The 18124-nt window shown below is 47.8% G+C and overlaps 1 protein-coding gene across 5 annotated transcripts in view; it reads right to left on the bottom strand.

Annotated features, from left to right (window-relative positions):
- Positions 1-18124, bottom strand: part of DYNC1I1 (dynein cytoplasmic 1 intermediate chain 1) — a 261497-nt gene that overhangs the window by 74208 nt on the left and 169165 nt on the right. For 4 of the 5 annotated variants that reach the window (XM_083189465.1, XM_083189466.1, XM_083189467.1 and 1 more), the window contains 3 exons: positions 17429-17542; positions 15330-15463; positions 14457-14601 (listed from right to left, as the gene is read on the bottom strand). In XM_083189465.1, coding sequence (XP_083045591.1) covers positions 14457-14601; positions 15330-15463; positions 17429-17542 — 393 coding nt within the window. The remainder of the gene's footprint in view (positions 1-14456; positions 14602-15329; positions 15464-17428; positions 17543-18124) is intronic. The other variant, XM_083189469.1, reaches the window with a different exon arrangement.

Here is an 18124-nt window from a genome sequence, read left to right as displayed (position 1 = left end):
ATATGTACATGCACACACACACACACACACATTACCGTTCAAAAGTTTGGAGTCACTTCATAAATATTTCCTTATTTTTTTAAAGAAAAGCATTGTTTTTTTTTTTTTTCAATGACGATAACATGAAATTAATCAGAAGTACACGCTATACATTGTTAATGTGGTAAATGACTATACTAGCTGCAAACGTCTGTTTTTTAAAGGAATATCTGCATAGGTGTATAGAGGTATATATATTTGTAGAAACCATCACTCCAGTGGTACATTGTGTTTGCTAATCGCATTAGGAGACTGATTATGTTAGCACAGCTGAAAACGGGTTCTCTCTTTAGAGAAGCTATACAACTGGCCTTCCTTTGAGCTAGTGGAGTATCTGGAGCATCATATTTGTGGATTCGATTATACTCTCAAAATGGCCAGAAAGAGAGAACGTTCATGTAAAACTCGACAGTCTCTTCTTGTTCTTAGAAATGAAGGCTATTCCTTGCGAGAAATTGGCAAGAAACTGAACATTTCCTACAACAGTGTGTACTACTTCCTTCAGAGAACAGCACAAACAGACTCTAAGCAGAGTAGAAAGGTAAGTGGGAGGCCCCAGTGCTCAACTGTGCAAGAAGACAAGTACCTTAGAATCTCTAGTTTGTGAAACATACGTCTCACATGTCCTCAACTGGTAACTTCATTAAATGGTACCCGCAAAACGCCAGTGTTAACGTCTACAATGTATAGGACAAGACAAATACATGGTCTATAACCAAGAGTTAGGTGCCATTGTAGGGAGTATGAAGTAGATGATTGTATAAGTATCACATTTATAATATGTTTGCCCGTGGGCACATTTGCCAGGGTTCTTTTTCATCTTCTGCTGCGACAGCTCCGCAATACCCAAGTATCTCAGCGAGGTCATCACTTATAGGTTTTTGATCTTGTTGATATCAATAGGTAATAATGGCTAATGTCGTACGCATATGTTTTTGGACCTGTCTATAAGATGACCAGTAAAAGAGCATTATGTTATTGGATGCACCAAAAGCATTGGGGTAAATTTAATAAACCTTCTCAAAATGAAAAGAGGTGATGTTGCCCACAGCAACCAAACAGATTTTCTCAGATGATTTCCCTGTTGCATTCTAGAAAATGAAAAGACAGAATCTTCAACTTTAGCTTAGTAAATTTAACCTATTGTATTTATTGGACATCATTTCTTGATGGCAGAAATAATTGTGAGTACTAGGGAACTAGGATCGGCGGGATCCTGGGATTTAGCCCCAAAATGTCTGGGATTTCAATCCCGGGATGGAAGTATCCAATCCCGGGATTTCGGAATTAGACTGCGCATGCGCAGTCTAATGCCAGGCAGCGTCTGAGCACCTGCTCAGACGCTGCCCGGCTGTTCCCGTCCCGGCGTGCAGCCTGCGCAGCGTGATTCGTCATAGGTCACGCTGCGCAGGCTGCAGGGCTACACCAGCGCCAGAACCCGCTCACCGCCAGGCTTCCTCCATCCACACGCATCATACCCGCCGCCTGACTGCACTGCTGCCGCCTTCCCCATACGCCGCTCATCAGAAGTAAGTGATGGTGGCGCCGGAACCCGCTAGCCACCAGGCCTCTCCCAGCCGCACGCATAATACCCGCCGCCTGCCTCTGCCCCGCTGCCCCCTGCTCTCCTCGCCGCTCCCCAAAAGTGAGTCAGTGTGGGGCACATGGGCAATTTTAGGGATGCCAATCCCGGGATTGAGCGTTTTTCAATCCCGATTCCCGGGATTGAAAAAATGCCCCGGGATTGGAACTCTTTATCATGTTTTCTAACAGACGGCTTGAAATAATATTCCTGTATACTGTCATCTACGCTCGTGTATTACTCTGCTATAGAACTCTGTGCACTATGATAATATCGCTGCTGCAGTCAATAATAATTGACCCTCAATAATAGTAATCCTGTGCACAGATGCATGTTTAGAATCTGCAGCAACAGCACCACCCAGTGGCGATACAATTTCCATTTTTACATAAATAGAGGAGGTTTTGGAAACAACAAGAAAAAGATTATTATTATTATAGCATTTGTTCTTGTCAATCTCGTACACATGGCAACAGTCAATTGTTCATTCTGTATTTAGATTTAGTGTAATTAAATAATACTTTTGTTCCCGTCATGTTATATTTATGGAGTCGAGCAGCTAAAAATGTTACATAAACTTGTAAAGCGCCTAATAGTAATGTGTGTTGTTTGGCGACGAGCTGTGTTATACAAACACAATAGTGTATTGACTGCAAATATTTGCAATGACAGAGAAAATAAGTGTTTATGTTTTATAAATAGCTTCTAGAACACTATTAAATAGACAAACTGGAGTAAATGTGGAGCTGTGATCTCTGCGTGAGACCTGGAACACCGTTCTACAAACCTCTGTCTGGTTTATAAAAGAACAGAACATAGTATTTTAAGATATATCAGAGTTGCCTACTTTTAAAGTCTCCTCTCCAGGAGAGGAGACTGTCAACAGCACGTTGGGGGGTGGTAGATATCATCAAGCCCCGCCCCCAGTACTGCAAATCCTGCAATTCACGGGTCTTCTAGGAGGGGGTGGGGCTAAATGAAGCGATTTGCATCTTTATCCCCACTCCCTCCCCTGAAAAGCCACAAATTTAATTAATGCTATGGGGGGGCAGGGCCGGCTCCAGGCCTACTGGCGCTCTGAGTGAAATCTCAAAGCGCACTCCCCATGCCCCCAGGGTTGTGGGGCCAGCGAGAAGCGCCTGGGGGCTGTGGGCGCAGCGGCGGTCGGAGTGGGAAGTCCGCAGTGTCCGGGAAGTGCTGAGTGAGCAGACACTGCGGACAGCGGCAGCAGAATTTTAAAATTTAAAAGGCCGGCCGCTGATTGGCTGAGAGAGAGCCCTCTATACGCACTACACAACTTTGCGGCATCGTCAACATGGTTAAGGATTCTTTCGACATGCATTGGGTCAACCACTGAAGGTCGAGGTGGCTTAGGTCGACACATGACATAGGTCAACATGGCTAAAGTTGACAGGGTTGGAAGATCGACATTAGGTCAACAATGGCAAGGTCGCACGCGCGTCCCAGGCTCTTGGCGGATGGGCACCGGGACCCTGCCCATCTCTGCTTCAGGGAGACAGGCAGGGTTGGGGGGGAACGGGGTGTAGAGGGGTACCGGCGGCGTTGCCACGGGACGCGCGAGCGTGTCGTGCACGCACTTCCCCTGGCGGGAGGTGGTGGCTGGCGATAGCAAGCCCCTGCAAAGACTAGACGGACTACATCTGTAGGTGACATGAGGGAGATTGCTAGACTAATGAGGCGGGAGGGAGATTGCACTTATATCAGGGAGTCTCCTGCAGAATGCAGTAGGGGAGGTAACTATGCCAAATAGACTTTGCTGTATGACAGGATCTAACAGTCCTCCAAGAATCTCTGCATTCCGGCTGGACCATTATGCAACATATAGCACATTTTGGGGCAGATGTATGAACCAGCGTTAAGTGCAAAAATGCACTTAACGCTGGTTAACTGGGGGTGGGGGGGATTACGATTTCCCTAATGTATTACTAGCGCGCCTAACGTGTTACGCTCGGCGGGGCTGTCCCCCTCAGTTGTCCTATCCCCCACTAGCGTTGTCCTATCCCCCACTGTGGGGACAAGGCTAGCCCTGCATCTGGCTTGGGCTGCGCTGGAGATCTCGTGGTTTTAGCGAGATCTCGCGCATGCCCAGAAAGCGGCGAGGGAGCCGATAAGGAGAGTCGTTCATGCTGGGGATAACGGCTCTCCTTATCTGCTTAATACATCTGCCTATAACGTTTGACCGCTTCTCCACGTTATGCTGGAGAAGCGGGACTCGTTATTCGCCAAACGTTGTAGGCAGATTAATACATCTGCCCCACTCTCCCAGAAGTTGCAGGTGACTCTCAATCTTTTGGGAGTCACCGACACCCCTGGAAGTTCAGGCAGGTCCTCCGCAACCTGCCTGCATCCTAGTGATGTGGGCAGGATGGAGAGACAAACACTGTCAATCTCTGAGCCGTGAGGATGTAATGGGGCAAAAATGAAGTGGATTGTGACTTTTCGCATTATTTATCCCCATCCCCTTTCCCTAGGGCTGCACTTATTTTGACAGCATGGGTTAGGGCTTGATGATGTCAGAGGGCCCCCCTTAATTAAGTCCAAAGACATAAACATGATTGGTCACTAGAGGACCCTAGCGCTGCCCCAGAGTCTACAGCGCATGCTCAGGTCTCTGGGAATATGGCGTGGCACCCATTCTCTCAGTGATTTCTGCCAATTGATAGCAGGATGTCTACCATTATAAATACACCAGTAGCTCTCAGCAATCTGATAGACAAATTGCCTGCCAAAGTACAGTAAGTTAAACATTCTCACAGGAGTGGCCGTTTATGGACCAGGCAAGAAATTACTGGATCAGCAACACTGGAAATTCTGTTAACCCGGATGGACTGGGCAGCTCAGATCTTAACCCCATTGAGAACCGAATTGGATCAACGGGTACGTTCTAATCCGACTTGACCTTCTTCAGTGTCACAGTTGGTCACTGTGGCGGAATGGCAAAACATACTGCCTGATAATGTCCAGGAACTTACAGACAGAAGAAGGGTGTCTGCAGTAATCATTGGGAGAATGGGTGCCACGCCATTTTCACATCATGTACTGACTTCAATACTTTCACCTTGCATTGCTACTTGTTTCTATGACAATACAAACCCGAGCGGAAAGTGTTGCGTACCGACGGAGCGACTACAAGAGAGCGAGAGAGGAAAAACACCTGACTTTGGTTTTCTTCAACTTTAAACACAGAAAATGCCTTAATCTTCTTCTCGTGTGGCTGGGCAGGAGCCAGACCCCTGGCTCCAGAGGTAAAGTGGAAGAACTGGGATTCCTGTCTGAACAGGCCGCCGCTCCTCCCCCCCTTCATGTCAGCTTGGCTGTCTTCCCAAACCTTGTTCTAAAGTGGATTCATTCATGACCAGGCTATTGGACCGCGTTCAGGACCCTCGGAAGACATTCAGAACATTGTTATCACACATAAACTGGTTCATAGCGAGTGATTAGTTATTTCTCTTGTAGCTGAAAATCTGATTGTGCTGCGAAGCCAAAGTGTAATAATTCCAGTGTATGAGACATTCGGAAATGGTTCACTACAGTAGGAAGCAGCCTAAGCCTTGCACTACAGGGACGAGCCAGGAACGCCAGGGGATAGCGTAAATGTGTTCTACTTGATGTGTCCTTTGTTAGAAGGGCCCCAGTTGGGGCCCAGGTCAGTTGATCTGGGTGATTTTTCCCTTTGCAGAGTGGTCTGCGATTCAGAATCACGAATGCTGAATAAGCAGTGAGGGAGCATAAACCACTGATGGGTTCCCCAGGTTACACTTGGAAGGTCATGTGATATGTAAATCAGGATGGGCACAAGGCCTATCAGAGCAGTTGGAGGGTTATAGACAGGGTAAGAAAAGTCACATGCTACATGTGAAGCTTCCTCTGTCCGGAAAAGCCCCACCCACCCTTCCCTATTTTTCTCTCTTAGGCGGCGGTAAAGAACGGTCATCCTTGTAAGATCTTGATGTGTGTGTGTGTAGATAGTGAGGTGTTGCTCTCCCCTGACATCTATGGTCATGGACCATGCTTCTGCCCGGGGGATGGTCACCACTAGCACGAGTGGATGACCGGGGAGAGTGATCACCAGCGATGGTGTGTATGGTAGACATCTTTAACCCCACTTTCCTATAGTGACCGTTCTTTGGTGCCGCCACCATTTATAGTTTAGTTAATTGTCAAATAAATTTGACATTAATTTTGAAACGCCAGCACTTGTGTCTGTGTCTTTTTTATTAGATAAGTTTAGTTGTTAAGGTTATGGTGAATTGTAAAGTGTGGACCTGGGGGATACCCGATGGGGAGTTTATACACCTTGCAGCTCGTAACCCTACCAGTGTGTAGAGATGACTGAATCTCCTGGATTGTGTGTTGTGCGTTTTGTTGCGCGTGCGGGTGCAAGTTGTGTGTTTTGCTTATTAAAAATTTAAAATCTTTAATTGCTTCAATTTTGCAAAAGACGTTTTATGCATAGAAACCACTGGAGCTGTCGACAGGGGTGCCAATAGGTTGGCAGGGGCAGGGTAAAATGGAGGCGGCGTGATCACATGAAGGAAGGGGGCGTGACCACATCCCTCTGAAGAAAAACAACATACTTTTTTTGGATGGGCAGCGGGTTGAGGGGAGCGAGGTGCGGGTGGGTGGGATCATACACCGCACTCTGCACCCCGCCGCTGCCGCTTTCCCCTGCTCAGCACGCAGCACTGAGCACTGAGCAGCATGTGCTTGGCTGGGGAGAGAGGCTGTGCTGCCCCTGTCCTCTCTCATTAAGGGGGAGATGCTGTAACAATCGCGGCGATTTAATCAAATTACCGTTTTTTTTCCGCAGTCATTTCGCGGCGGTTATCCTCTTCTTTTCTCCATATTCTCTATTCTTTTGATTTCCGCATTCATTTTGCGGTAATGACATTCTGCCGCGATACATTTTTAGTGCTTTTTCTCTACCGCGCATGCGCCCGCCCCGAGAAGAGCAGACATGCGCACTGGCTGCTGCATCCAGGCGCTGCCTGTCCCGTGGTGACATCTTGTATGTGCGTGCATTTCACGCTCCTAGCTCCTGGGCTGTGGCAGTGGTGGAAGGTATGCTGCTCCTAAGTTATTATTAAGCATTCTGGGGGAGATGCTGTAACAATCTTATTTAAATCAGCTAACATTTATACATCACCGCTAGCCCGAGGAGGCGAATAAATGCAGTGTGTAGATTACCGCAGCGGGGCATACAGAATAAGCTGCACGCGCCCGCCCAATGTTGATCTATGGGGAGGCGCGTGCAGAGAGAAAACCCAGAGAATGCGAAAGTGCAGAGAGAAGCACTGAGCCGCCGGAGGATATATCATACAGCGGCGCCGAAAAACACCCGGGGCCGCGGCGGTGAGTGATATAGCATCCCGCCCTAACTGCCAAGCTCCCTGTAATGCAAGAGGGGGGAGCGGGACCTGGACCCAGGTAAAAAGTACTGCAGTGTCTAGGTAGGCAATCGGTTTGACCTTGACAAAAGGTCAACATAAGCAGAAGGTCGAAATTAAAAGGTAGATGTGAGCTTTTTAAACCATTTTTGCTGCCAATGTCGACACCTGTCAACAATGCACCCCCGATTAGTGTAGAGCGTATCCTACATGGTGCGTCGCTGCGCTCAGCACACTTTACTGTTCCCAGTCGGAGCCCGTGTGGATGTTAAGTATGAAAAAGTCCCAAAAATGGGAAACCATTTAGAAAAACTCAAAGTGATATTGTTTATTTGTCAACATTTTTCTTGTAGACAATTTGCTTTTTTCAACATTGTCAGTTTTGATTATTTGCATATCCATCTTTTGTCAATGTCAACCTTTTGCACATTGGCATTGTCAATGTCAACCTTTTGGTGTCGACCTTCTGACTGTCCACCTAGACACTGTAGACCGATCAACCGGATACCGGAGCTGTTGCAGGATGAGGATCACGCAGACGGGTTGAAGATGGTTCGTGATGATATATCTACAACTAATATTTTTTCACCCAGTCACTTAATGACAAACCCCTCTAGATAATTATCTATATCACTCAGTAGCCTTCAACCGCTCTGCAGACTTTGCATGGTAATTGTACTGTTCAGCCTGTGGACTCTGGAACATGGGTGGTCATTGTTGTGATCGCCATCGAAGACTGCCATCAATGCCGATGGCATAAATCAGTGGTTCTCAACCTTGGTCCTCAAGGACCCCCAACAGTGCACATTTTCTAGGTCTCCACACAGAATCACAGGTGAAATAATTAGCTCCACCTGTGATCTTTTAAAATGTGTCAGTGAGTAATGAGTGCAGCCTTCTGAGTGTTAGTGAATCAGAGCCAATGTGCACTATCAGGTATGAAATGTGGGGGGGCCTGGCTTATGCCGGCCTTTTTGGGGTTCCGCGCCCCAGATTCAAACTTAGTATTAGGGCATACCCTCCATCATGACCCATTCCATTAGGTACAAAATGCTCTGTTCCTGGACTTCCTCGACAGTGGCAGTTGCAGAGTTGGGGCTGCACCACTGTCCAATATTCAAAAATGGCTGCCACACCTAATGCCACCTCAAACATCATTGTCTTGGACTCACTGGCAGTTGATGTGACCACCCTCTTTAAATTTTGGACTGTGCTGGAGTCCAACCTCTGTAACTGCCACTGGCAGGGAAGTCCAGGAACAGAGCATTTTGTACCTAATGGAATGGGTCATGTTGGTGGGTATGTTAGGGACCCACCAGAAATGAGGTCACCGTGAAGCTTGTTGGTGGGCAAATATTTCTTGGCCAATTAATATACCAAGAACCTCTATTATTGATTAATAATATGGAGTGTGCATCTGCAAAATGTGTTTTTCCTTGCAGAACTACAAGTCCCAGCATGATAGCACATCATGTATATAGGGTGTGTATGCTATGACCCCCCCCCCCTCCATAAGGAAATATTAATCACCAACTATGAGCAATAATCTTGTACACACATGGAAACAAACTATGCACTGCAATGACTGTTTCCATAGTTACTGAATGATGCTGCTAAATATTATCAGCGATTTACAACGTGACTGCCGAATACAGTCACAGCCATGTCTGAATCTCCCAGCTGCTGATTTATGGCAGAGGTCCTGCTTCAAGTATCAAGAGTTGTTCCAGCACCTACAGTAACATAATGATTGTAATTAGGCAAATTACGTTTTAGAGTAGATCTGCTACTCATAGAAGTGGAAGTGACTCAATTAAAAAAAAAAAAAACCTCTCAAATAATTTATTAAAATAAACACATCACACACAACCCGCTCACAAGGAGCAGCTTATCATACGTCACACAGGTAAATGAGAGCCTGCTTCAGGAGGTCACACTGAGTTAAATGAGGGCCTGCTTCAGGAGGCTGCACTGAGGTAAATGAGGGCCTGCTTCAGTGATGGTGGTGCACTGAGGTAAATGAGGGCCTGCTTCAGAGGAGGCTGCACTGAGGTAAATAAGGGCCTGCTTTAGGAGGTCACACTGAGGTAAATGAGAGCCTGCTTCAGTGGTGGCGCACTGAGTTAAATGAGGGCCTGCTTAAGTGGTGGCGCACTGAGGTAAATGAGGGCCTGCTTCAGTGGAGGCCATACTGAGGTAAATGAGGGCCTGCTTCAGAGGTGGCGCACTGATAGGGTTACCACCTTTTTGTTGAGAGATTCCTGGACAGTGGCCCGCCCCTTGACACACCCACTGTCCCGCCCATGCCCCACCCCCAGCTCCGCCCTTTGACCCACCTTATGTTGATTTTTTTTAACCTTTGCTTCAATTTCATTCTTGATTTTGCATACCATAATGCCAATTACATGTTACATCATACACAGTAATACCCATTACACGTTATGCCCCACACCATGATGCCCATTACATGTTACAACATACACTGCAATGCCCATTCCACAATATGCCAGGACTGAAAAAGTTTTTTGGAAAGGAGGAACAATATAGACAGTGCGCGCCATACACGTCACACACCCATTACATAGTGTACAAAATGCCATAGTATACCACATACCATAATGCCCATTACACGTTATGCCACACAGCGTGATGCCCATTACATGTTATGCCATACACCGCAATGGCCATTACACGATATGCTAGGACTGAAAAATCTTTTTGCAAAGAAGGAACAACACAGACAGTGTCAAAAATTCTCAACATAATGCCGACTACACGTCACACACCCATTACATAGTGTACAAAATGCCATAATGCCCATTACATGTTATGCCACACAGCTTCAGGTGATAAACCATTGTATTTATCATATATGAAGGAGTCTATTTGTTGTTTTTAAATAAAATGATGTAAGTACATACTTTATATTTCTTCTAAGAGGCCCAGGGTCGGTGGTGGAGCCTGGAGGCTGGGTGGCTGACCTGGCTCTGCCACTCTATCCTCTCTGGCAGCTGATGGATGGTGAAGCCAGGACTCGGAGCCTAGGAGGGTGGGTGGCTGAGGGTGAAGGAGGCTGGCTGGGTGGAGGAGCCGCTGCTGACTGAGCTCCTGACTGTCCTAACCTCACCTTGGCCTGCCTGCTTTGCCTTGGTCGGTGACTGTCAGAGAGAGCGACGAGGCTGGCTGTGTCACCCTGAGGCAGAGCGCCAAATGCGGAGGAGGAGCCGGAAGAGTTGGAGTCAGACAGTGACACACACACACTATCTGTGTGTGTGTCCATTCAGTCTCCGTCCGACTCCGCCTCCCTCCTCCCAGCGAGCGCCGCGGCGGAGTGACTGACAGTCAGTCACTGATAGTGACTGGTCACTCTGCGCCACAACGCTGCCCCCCGCCTGCCCTGCATCGATCCCCGCCTCCTTGCTGGCTTCAGCAATCATGGCGACCCGCAGTCCCGCACCCGCCCGGTGCCACTGCACAGCGGAGGGAGCCGGGCGACCGGGGCGGGCAGAGAGGGGGACTCATTCCCGGACTATGTATAGTGCGGGAACGGCACCTGTCCGGACTCAGGACACCCCGTCTAATTACCGGACTGTCCGGAGTAATCCCGGACGGTTGGTAACCCTACGCACTGAGGTAAATGAGGGCCTGCTTCAGAGGTTTCGCACTGAGGTAAATGAGAGCCTGCTTCAGTGGTGACGAACTGAAGGTAAATGAGGGCCTGCTTCAGAGGTGGCCATAGTGAGGTAATTGTGAGCCTGCTTCAGAGGAGGACGCACCGAGGTAAATAAAGGCCTGCTTCAGAGGTGGATGCAAATGTTGTTGCGTCTGCAACTTTGCATCCTGAGTTATTGAGAAGGTACTATAATCTAATTTTAACCACTGGTATGTAACTGGAAGGGGGATGTCTAGTTTAACCAAGTGTGTTGTAAGCATTCGGCATGGGGGAGGGGTGTTGCAACCAGAATATGAGCATTGAAAGGAGCGGAGAGCATACTTGCCGACTTTTTTTTTCTCCTCTCCGGGAGAAGCCCGGAGAGGAGACCCGACAGCAGCATGTCAGGGTGGCGGGACAGGCAGACGTCATCAAGCCCCAACCCCATGACAGTCAAACAACGTAATTCGCGGTCTGCAAATTGGGGAGGGGCTAAAATGATGCAATTTGTGTAATTTTAGCCCCACCCCTTGCCGCGGAACGGCAAAAACCTGTAATTTTGTGCTGCAGGGAAGGGGGGTGCAGGGGCTGCCTGGCCAATGCGGGAGGATCGCCCACCTTCCCGAGGGGGCGGGAGGGGGACCCGATTTTCGGGAGCCTCCCGGCAATTCCGGGATGGTAGGCAAGCCTGGCGGAGAGGCGGGCCCTCTATATTTCTCCTCCTGCTACAGAGCACTACAAGCGAACACTAGATTTCTAATCTATTATCATCAATAATATACAGACACCTTTTCTTGCTGTCTATAGGTATATGTAACCGTCTGTCTTCCAGTGTCTTGTTTGAATATTCTTTCTTTCCGAATTTGCTCTAATACTGTATGATACAAGGTCGGTCACGCATCCTACTTTATAATTAGTGTAAGTGTGAGTCTATTACTGTCAAAACACAATATAACCCTCCAATGTAAATAGTTTACATTGGAAGGCGTTGGCCAAATGTGTTATGAAGTAATGCGCGGCATGATGTCCTGCGATGTCATGTCTGGGGTGTAATGAGGCGTGACAGCAAGCGACTACTCTCCACGTGTCTTACAATAACTATGACTCAGCGCTGTAATGACCACATTACTCTCACCCTACGCACAGATAGAGATGCATACATACCAACAGAAGTTTCCTTGGTGTGTGCAAGAGGATCGGCTGTAACAGACTAGACAATGGGAAGCACACGCTCTGCAAGGGTGTTCATCCCTCTCACTATGAGACCGTAATCACACAGCTGCAGGGGTCTGCTTATCAGAGGCAGGGAGTCCTGAAACTAGGTCCTGATTCAGTAAGGATCACGTAGGCTAAGCTGCTGCCTGCATACCACCCACTGCTTGCTCACTACCAACTGCTTGCTCACTCCCACCTGTCTGCATACCACCCCCTGCCTGCACCCCCCCTGTCTGCATACCACCCCCCGCCTGCACACCACCACCCCCTGCCTGCACACCACACCCCCTGCCTGCACACCACCACCCCTTGCCTGCACACCACCACCCCTTGCCTGCACACCACCACCCCCTGTCTGCACACCACACCCCCTTGCCTGCACACCACCACCCCTTGCCTGCACACCACCACCCCTTGCCTGCACACCACCACCCCTTGCCTGCACACCACACCCCCTGCCTGCACACCACCACCCCTTGCCTGCACCCCCCCTGTCTGCATACCACCCCCTGCCTGCACACCACACCCCCTGCCTGCACCCCACCACCCCTTGCCTGCACACCACCACCCCCTGCCTGCACACCACCACCGCTTGCCTGCACACCACCACCCCTTGCCTGCACACCACACCCCCTGCCTGCACACCACATCCCCTGCCTGCACACCAACACCCCTTGCCTGCACACCACCACCCCTTGCCTGCACACCACCACCCCTTGCCTGCACACCACCACCCCCTGCCTGCACACCACCACCCCCTGCCTGCACACCACCACCCCTTGCCTGCACACCACCACCCCTTGCCTGCACACCACCACCCCTTGCCACCACCCCTTGCCTGCACACCACCACCCCTTGCCTGCACACCACCACCCCTTGCCTGCACACCACACCCCCTGCCTGCACACCACCACCCCTTGCCTGCACCCCCATGTCTGCATACCACCCCCTGCCTGCACACCACACCCCCTGCCTGCACACCACCACCCCTTGCCTGCACACCACCACCCCCTGCCTGCACAGCACCACCCCTTGCCTGCACACCACACCCCCTGCCTGCACACCACCACCCCTTGCCTGCACACCACCACCCCCTGCCTGCACACCACCACCCCTTGCCTGCACACCACCACCCCTTGCCTGCACACCACCACCCCTTGCCTGCACACCACCACCCCTTGCCTGCACACCAACACCCCTTGTCTGCACACCACCACCCCTTGCCTGCACACCACACCCCCTGCCTGCACACCACCACCCCTTGCCTGCACACCACACTCCCTGCCTGCACACCAACATCCCTTGCCTGCACACCCCCTGCCTGCACACCACCACCCCATGAATGCATACCACTGTCACTAATCTCAGCAGTAAGAGGTGCAGGATGTCCTTATGTACGTTACCTTGTAATTTGTTTTTTTTGTTTGCTATGTACGGTGCTGCAGACACTTTGTGGCGTCTTATAAATTAACGAACTACTACTTATGTACAACTTGACTACTGACCAAGGGTGATAGGAAGTGGTAATGTGGTGGATTTAGATCACTTGTAACAGTACAGGTCGAGTATCCCGTATCCGAATATCCGTTATCCGAATTATTCCGAAATACGGACATTCCAGAAAGTGAAAAAATTTTTTTTTTTTTGCTAAAAACTCACTGGGGACATTTGTAACAGCATCACTGGGGACATGATATGTAACTGGCACTATATATGTGCAAGACAATGATTGCTTGGCATTCAAATTCAGTGCTGAGATAGTACACACATTTTGTTTCACGTTTTGAAACCTTGTTTTTTGAACAATTAAAATATATTTGTGTGTATTTTATGTGGTAATAAAATATATTTGTGTGTATATTATGTGTTTATACAGCATAAATGCAAGATACTTCAAAATACATCATTGAAATATTAAAATATTCCGAAATACGGAATAATCCGTTATCCAAAATTCTCCTGGTCCCGAGCATTTTGGATAAGGGATACTCAACCTGTAGCAAGAAAATACGCTTATCCCAATCTCTCTATACTTGTCCAAGTCTCAATAAAGTCCAGTGTACATCAGTTTAAAATGGGGGGGGGGGGGGGTTCCAGGGCCATGGGAGGGGGGTCCTTAATAGAATCAGCAAAATTAATTATTTGAAGTGTTTAAGAAAATACACTGATCCCAGTCTCTATACTTTGAATACAGGTTCAGTCTTTCAATCTTTTAGGATTCAGAAGTTTTTTCGTGAATCAGCAGCAAATAAAGAGCCGTCAGTCATCCTCCCAGAAACATGATCCGCAGAAGCACGAGGTCTAATTACATCTCCTGGACTTTCATTCTGCAGCACTTGTGCGAATATTCCTCCAGCTCCGACACATGGTGTACATTAATGGGAACTGGAAAAAAGTCACCTTCATATAAACCGATTCATAATAAAACCATAATACTTTTACGTATCCTGATTGACACCCGGCATGGACATCAGAGACCTCAGCGTTATAAGCCGGTGAAGAATATCTGGAAGTGGTTAGGAGACAACAGCGTATTGTTTGTACGGGGCGCGCGCATTACCTTGGTAGTCCAGAGCTTGACCGTCCAGTCGAAGGACGATGTCAGGAAGAGATGGGAGAAGTCGATGGGCCCTACTGCACTGTGGCAGTTGATTCCTGTTATCGGCCCCTGGTGGCCCTCGAAAACTTCACTGATGCCGGCTTTGCTGTGTATACAATAAAATTGGATTACTATCATGGTGATGAACCATTCCTGTACATAGCGGACTACCGTGAAGCCCGGTACTGATAAAATAGACTCTGGAGGCTACTGATTGGCTGCTGGTCCACAAGCTCCGATCGGTTTGTGTCTGGCCCCAATTTCAAAATGCTGCCAGTGGTTACTTCCTGTCTGCATGTCAGTGTAGGGATGGCCATCGGTTCAGTTGACAACAACGGTTGCCATCGATGGTGATTCTGCAACCAGCCATTGATAGTCATAAACTATGTGATGGATAACCGATAGTTTTAGCTATCGATGGTTATCCATTATCTTTGACTGAATGGCCCGTGGGCCAATCAGAATGTGAGGGCAGGGCTTCTGGGTCTCGGGGGTGGAGATATGCTCCGCGTCCCGACACATAAAAAAAAAAAAAAACATAGGTTCTCCTTTGGCATCGATGTAGGGAAACCATCTGGTTCTCCCACATCGGTGGCAAAAGTATTCACCATTGGCCATAAACCATCATTGATTTCAAATCATCGATGGTCGATGACCATCCCTATATAAGTGCAATCAGCTGGTGGCCTAGCACTAGAACAGGGTCAGGCCCCCCCTTTGCTGTCTGAGTCTGGGACTGGAGTCCTGGATGCCAGTCGTACTTCTATTAGATCAGCTAAGGTAGAATATTCTCTGCTAGGAACATGGATATACAGTCTATTGTAGTAACGGTACCTTCCATGGCGGCAAGCGGTGTAAACTGTCCCCTCTTCACTTCCTACTACAAAATTGTTAACATCTCCGGCAGGAAAAGCCATCCCAGTAATGGCTACGGGCTTGGCTTTATTGTAGACTAATTCCATACTTTCCTATAATGAAATACAAAAACGTTACTCGTGTGCAGTCTTATTTGTGTTTTATTATACACGTTAAAGGGTCATATAAATCTAACATAAAACATCAGTTTATAGGGTAACAAAACCAATTCATATTTTGACAAATAAAACTAGTGCAAAACTATATGGAACTGTGTAGCACCCCCTAGAGGTGCAAGAGTGTGTTACAGTCAACGCAGACAGAGGTACTGATTCACACATGTTTGCAAAGGTTCGAATTCGTTCCTGTCCCCATTGTTTTTGATCTGCGCATGCGCATTGTCGCCAATGCGCAGGGGCAGGCCCCCGGCTGCAAGCTCCTTGGGATAAGTTTCTTTTCGCCAAGGCACTCGCAGCCTGAGTGACAGGCAGGGGGCGTTCGCTGGGATCTGACCATCATTTCATGGGCGTGCCCACAAAAATGGTGGGTGCGCCCATACAAATGCTGGACGGACCCCAGCATACACGGGCGTTCCCATGCCTGCTCAGGGCGGTCGGATGACATCACATGACATCAGCCCAGGGGCGGATTGGCCCACTGGGAAACCGGGCCATTTCCCGGTGGGTCGGCCCAAAACTCATTAAAAAGGGGCCGGCCTACTGAGATATACAGTAGGCAAATGCTAGTCTGAGCCTTCCCTTAGCGCTCCACCACACCATGGAGAGTATGAGCGCTGGGCTTTAGGCTCCGTGGTCTGGCAGATGTGAGGGAGACTGTAAACACTACAACATGGTCAGAACATCATCATAATTTGCAGTAGCGTAGGTTCTCCTCTAGCTACTTTCCTCTCAACCAACTAAACATGACCTCCAAGCCGTGACCTCCGAAGCGGCGAGTTTCCTGAAATGTATCAGCATTTTGCAACACACCCACGACACACCCCTTTTTACACTCACTTACACCTCCCAGTCTCTCTTGAAGTGCCCCAGGTTCAAAAACCCACCTTCAAGTTTTGGAGAGGCCTTACACAATTGTAAACACCATCGAATACGTGGGTTTGTGCATGCCCGATGCCAGAATTTTTTTTTTAAATCGCCTAATTGTGGAAACGTTGACGCAGTATCCTTTTCTGAAGAACACACTATGGGCCTGATTCACTGACAGACACAACCCCCGATTCTCCACACTATGATCGGCAGACTGCATTGTGCATTTTTCAAGCTACTGCTGCAAATCTACATCACAGTACAGGTTGAGTATCCCGTATCCAAAATGCTCGGGACCAGGAGAATTTTGGATAAAGGATTATTCCGTATTTCGGAATGTTTTAATATTTCAATTAAGTATTTTGAAGTATCTTGCATGTATGCTGTATAAACACATAAAATACACACAAATATATTTTATTACCACATAAAATACACACAAATATATTTTATTTGTTCAAAAAACAAGGTTTCAAAACATGAAACAAAATTTGTGTACTATCTCAGATATTGAATTTGAATGCCAAGCAGTCATTGCCTTGCACATATATAGTGCCAGTTACATAGTATGTCCTCAGTACTGCTGTTACAAATGTCCCCAGTGAGTTTTTAGCAAAAAAAATTTTTTTTTTTCACTTTCTGGAATGTATGGTTTTCGGAATAATTCGGATAACGGATACTCGGATACGGGATACTCAACCTGTACAAATAATCAGTGATCATGGTGTAGAGCACTTTTCTGTGAATACTGCATTGATGTAACCAGTGTCCTGAATTTGCATAAGGGTAGGTGTACACTGTGCCCGGGACCTGTGTTACCAGCACGTTACTGGCCTCTACAGTGCTGCTGTGTGTGATTACTGTACTTTAATCTTGTTACAGTCTATGCATTTCCGTAATGGCACAGTATGTAAACAGTTCTTCAATTAGGAGAAAGTTGAACTTTCCTGTTTGCAGAATTCATTTCAGCCCCTTGCAGACTGTTCCATTAGTGCATTAGGCAGAGAGCTTCTCCTGGAAATGGGCACCCACCTGCGGTGTTGAGAGCATATCCAAATTCCAGGAACATAATTTCCCATCCGTTGAAACCGTAATAAGGTTGTGAGCATTCTGTGTTCCAACTACATTCACGCAGTAGATGGGATGCTGAAAGCAGACAAACAAAACCTGTTGATTGGCAATATCATTGGCAGCTGTTGTGACTGGGCTAAGAACAGTTTCCTCAGTATTCAGTGACTTTCCGGGCCACCCCTAAATGTGTCTCTGTCCACTTGTGCCGTTTACTAAAGCTTCTAAAGGCCCTCACACACACTAGAAGATTATATTTCCAATCTGGCTGTTTGGAATGAAAATCTGGAAATTCTGGGGAGCAAATGACAATTGACCATTTGCTCCTAAACATGGAAAACAGACACAAATTGGTCCTACAGACAAATTGGTCCATTTAAAGCCCATACACACTAGAAGATATTAAAGACGAAAGATATTGGTGAACAATTTCCCTTGAGCTGATCATGAAAGATATTGTGCATCCACACTGAATGATGGGTGCATGAGCAATATTGGCAGATTGACCTGCATGTCCGGAAGATGTCAATATCGTTAACAATGAGGGGGGGGGGGCACGCATTGTTAACAATATTAGGCATACACACTAGAAGATATTACCATTAATATCGTTCAGAAGCCCCTTTCTGAACAAGATTGATGCGTGCGGTCGGTGCCGCA

Source organism: Crinia signifera, chromosome 5 (assembly GCF_055691185.1).
Source record: "Crinia signifera chromosome 5, ASM5569118v1, whole genome shotgun sequence".
In the NCBI taxonomy this organism is placed as follows: domain Eukaryota; kingdom Metazoa; phylum Chordata; class Amphibia; order Anura; family Myobatrachidae; genus Crinia; species Crinia signifera.
The sequence above is the reverse complement of the archived record's forward strand: the minus strand, read 5'-3'. Positions and strand labels throughout refer to the sequence as shown.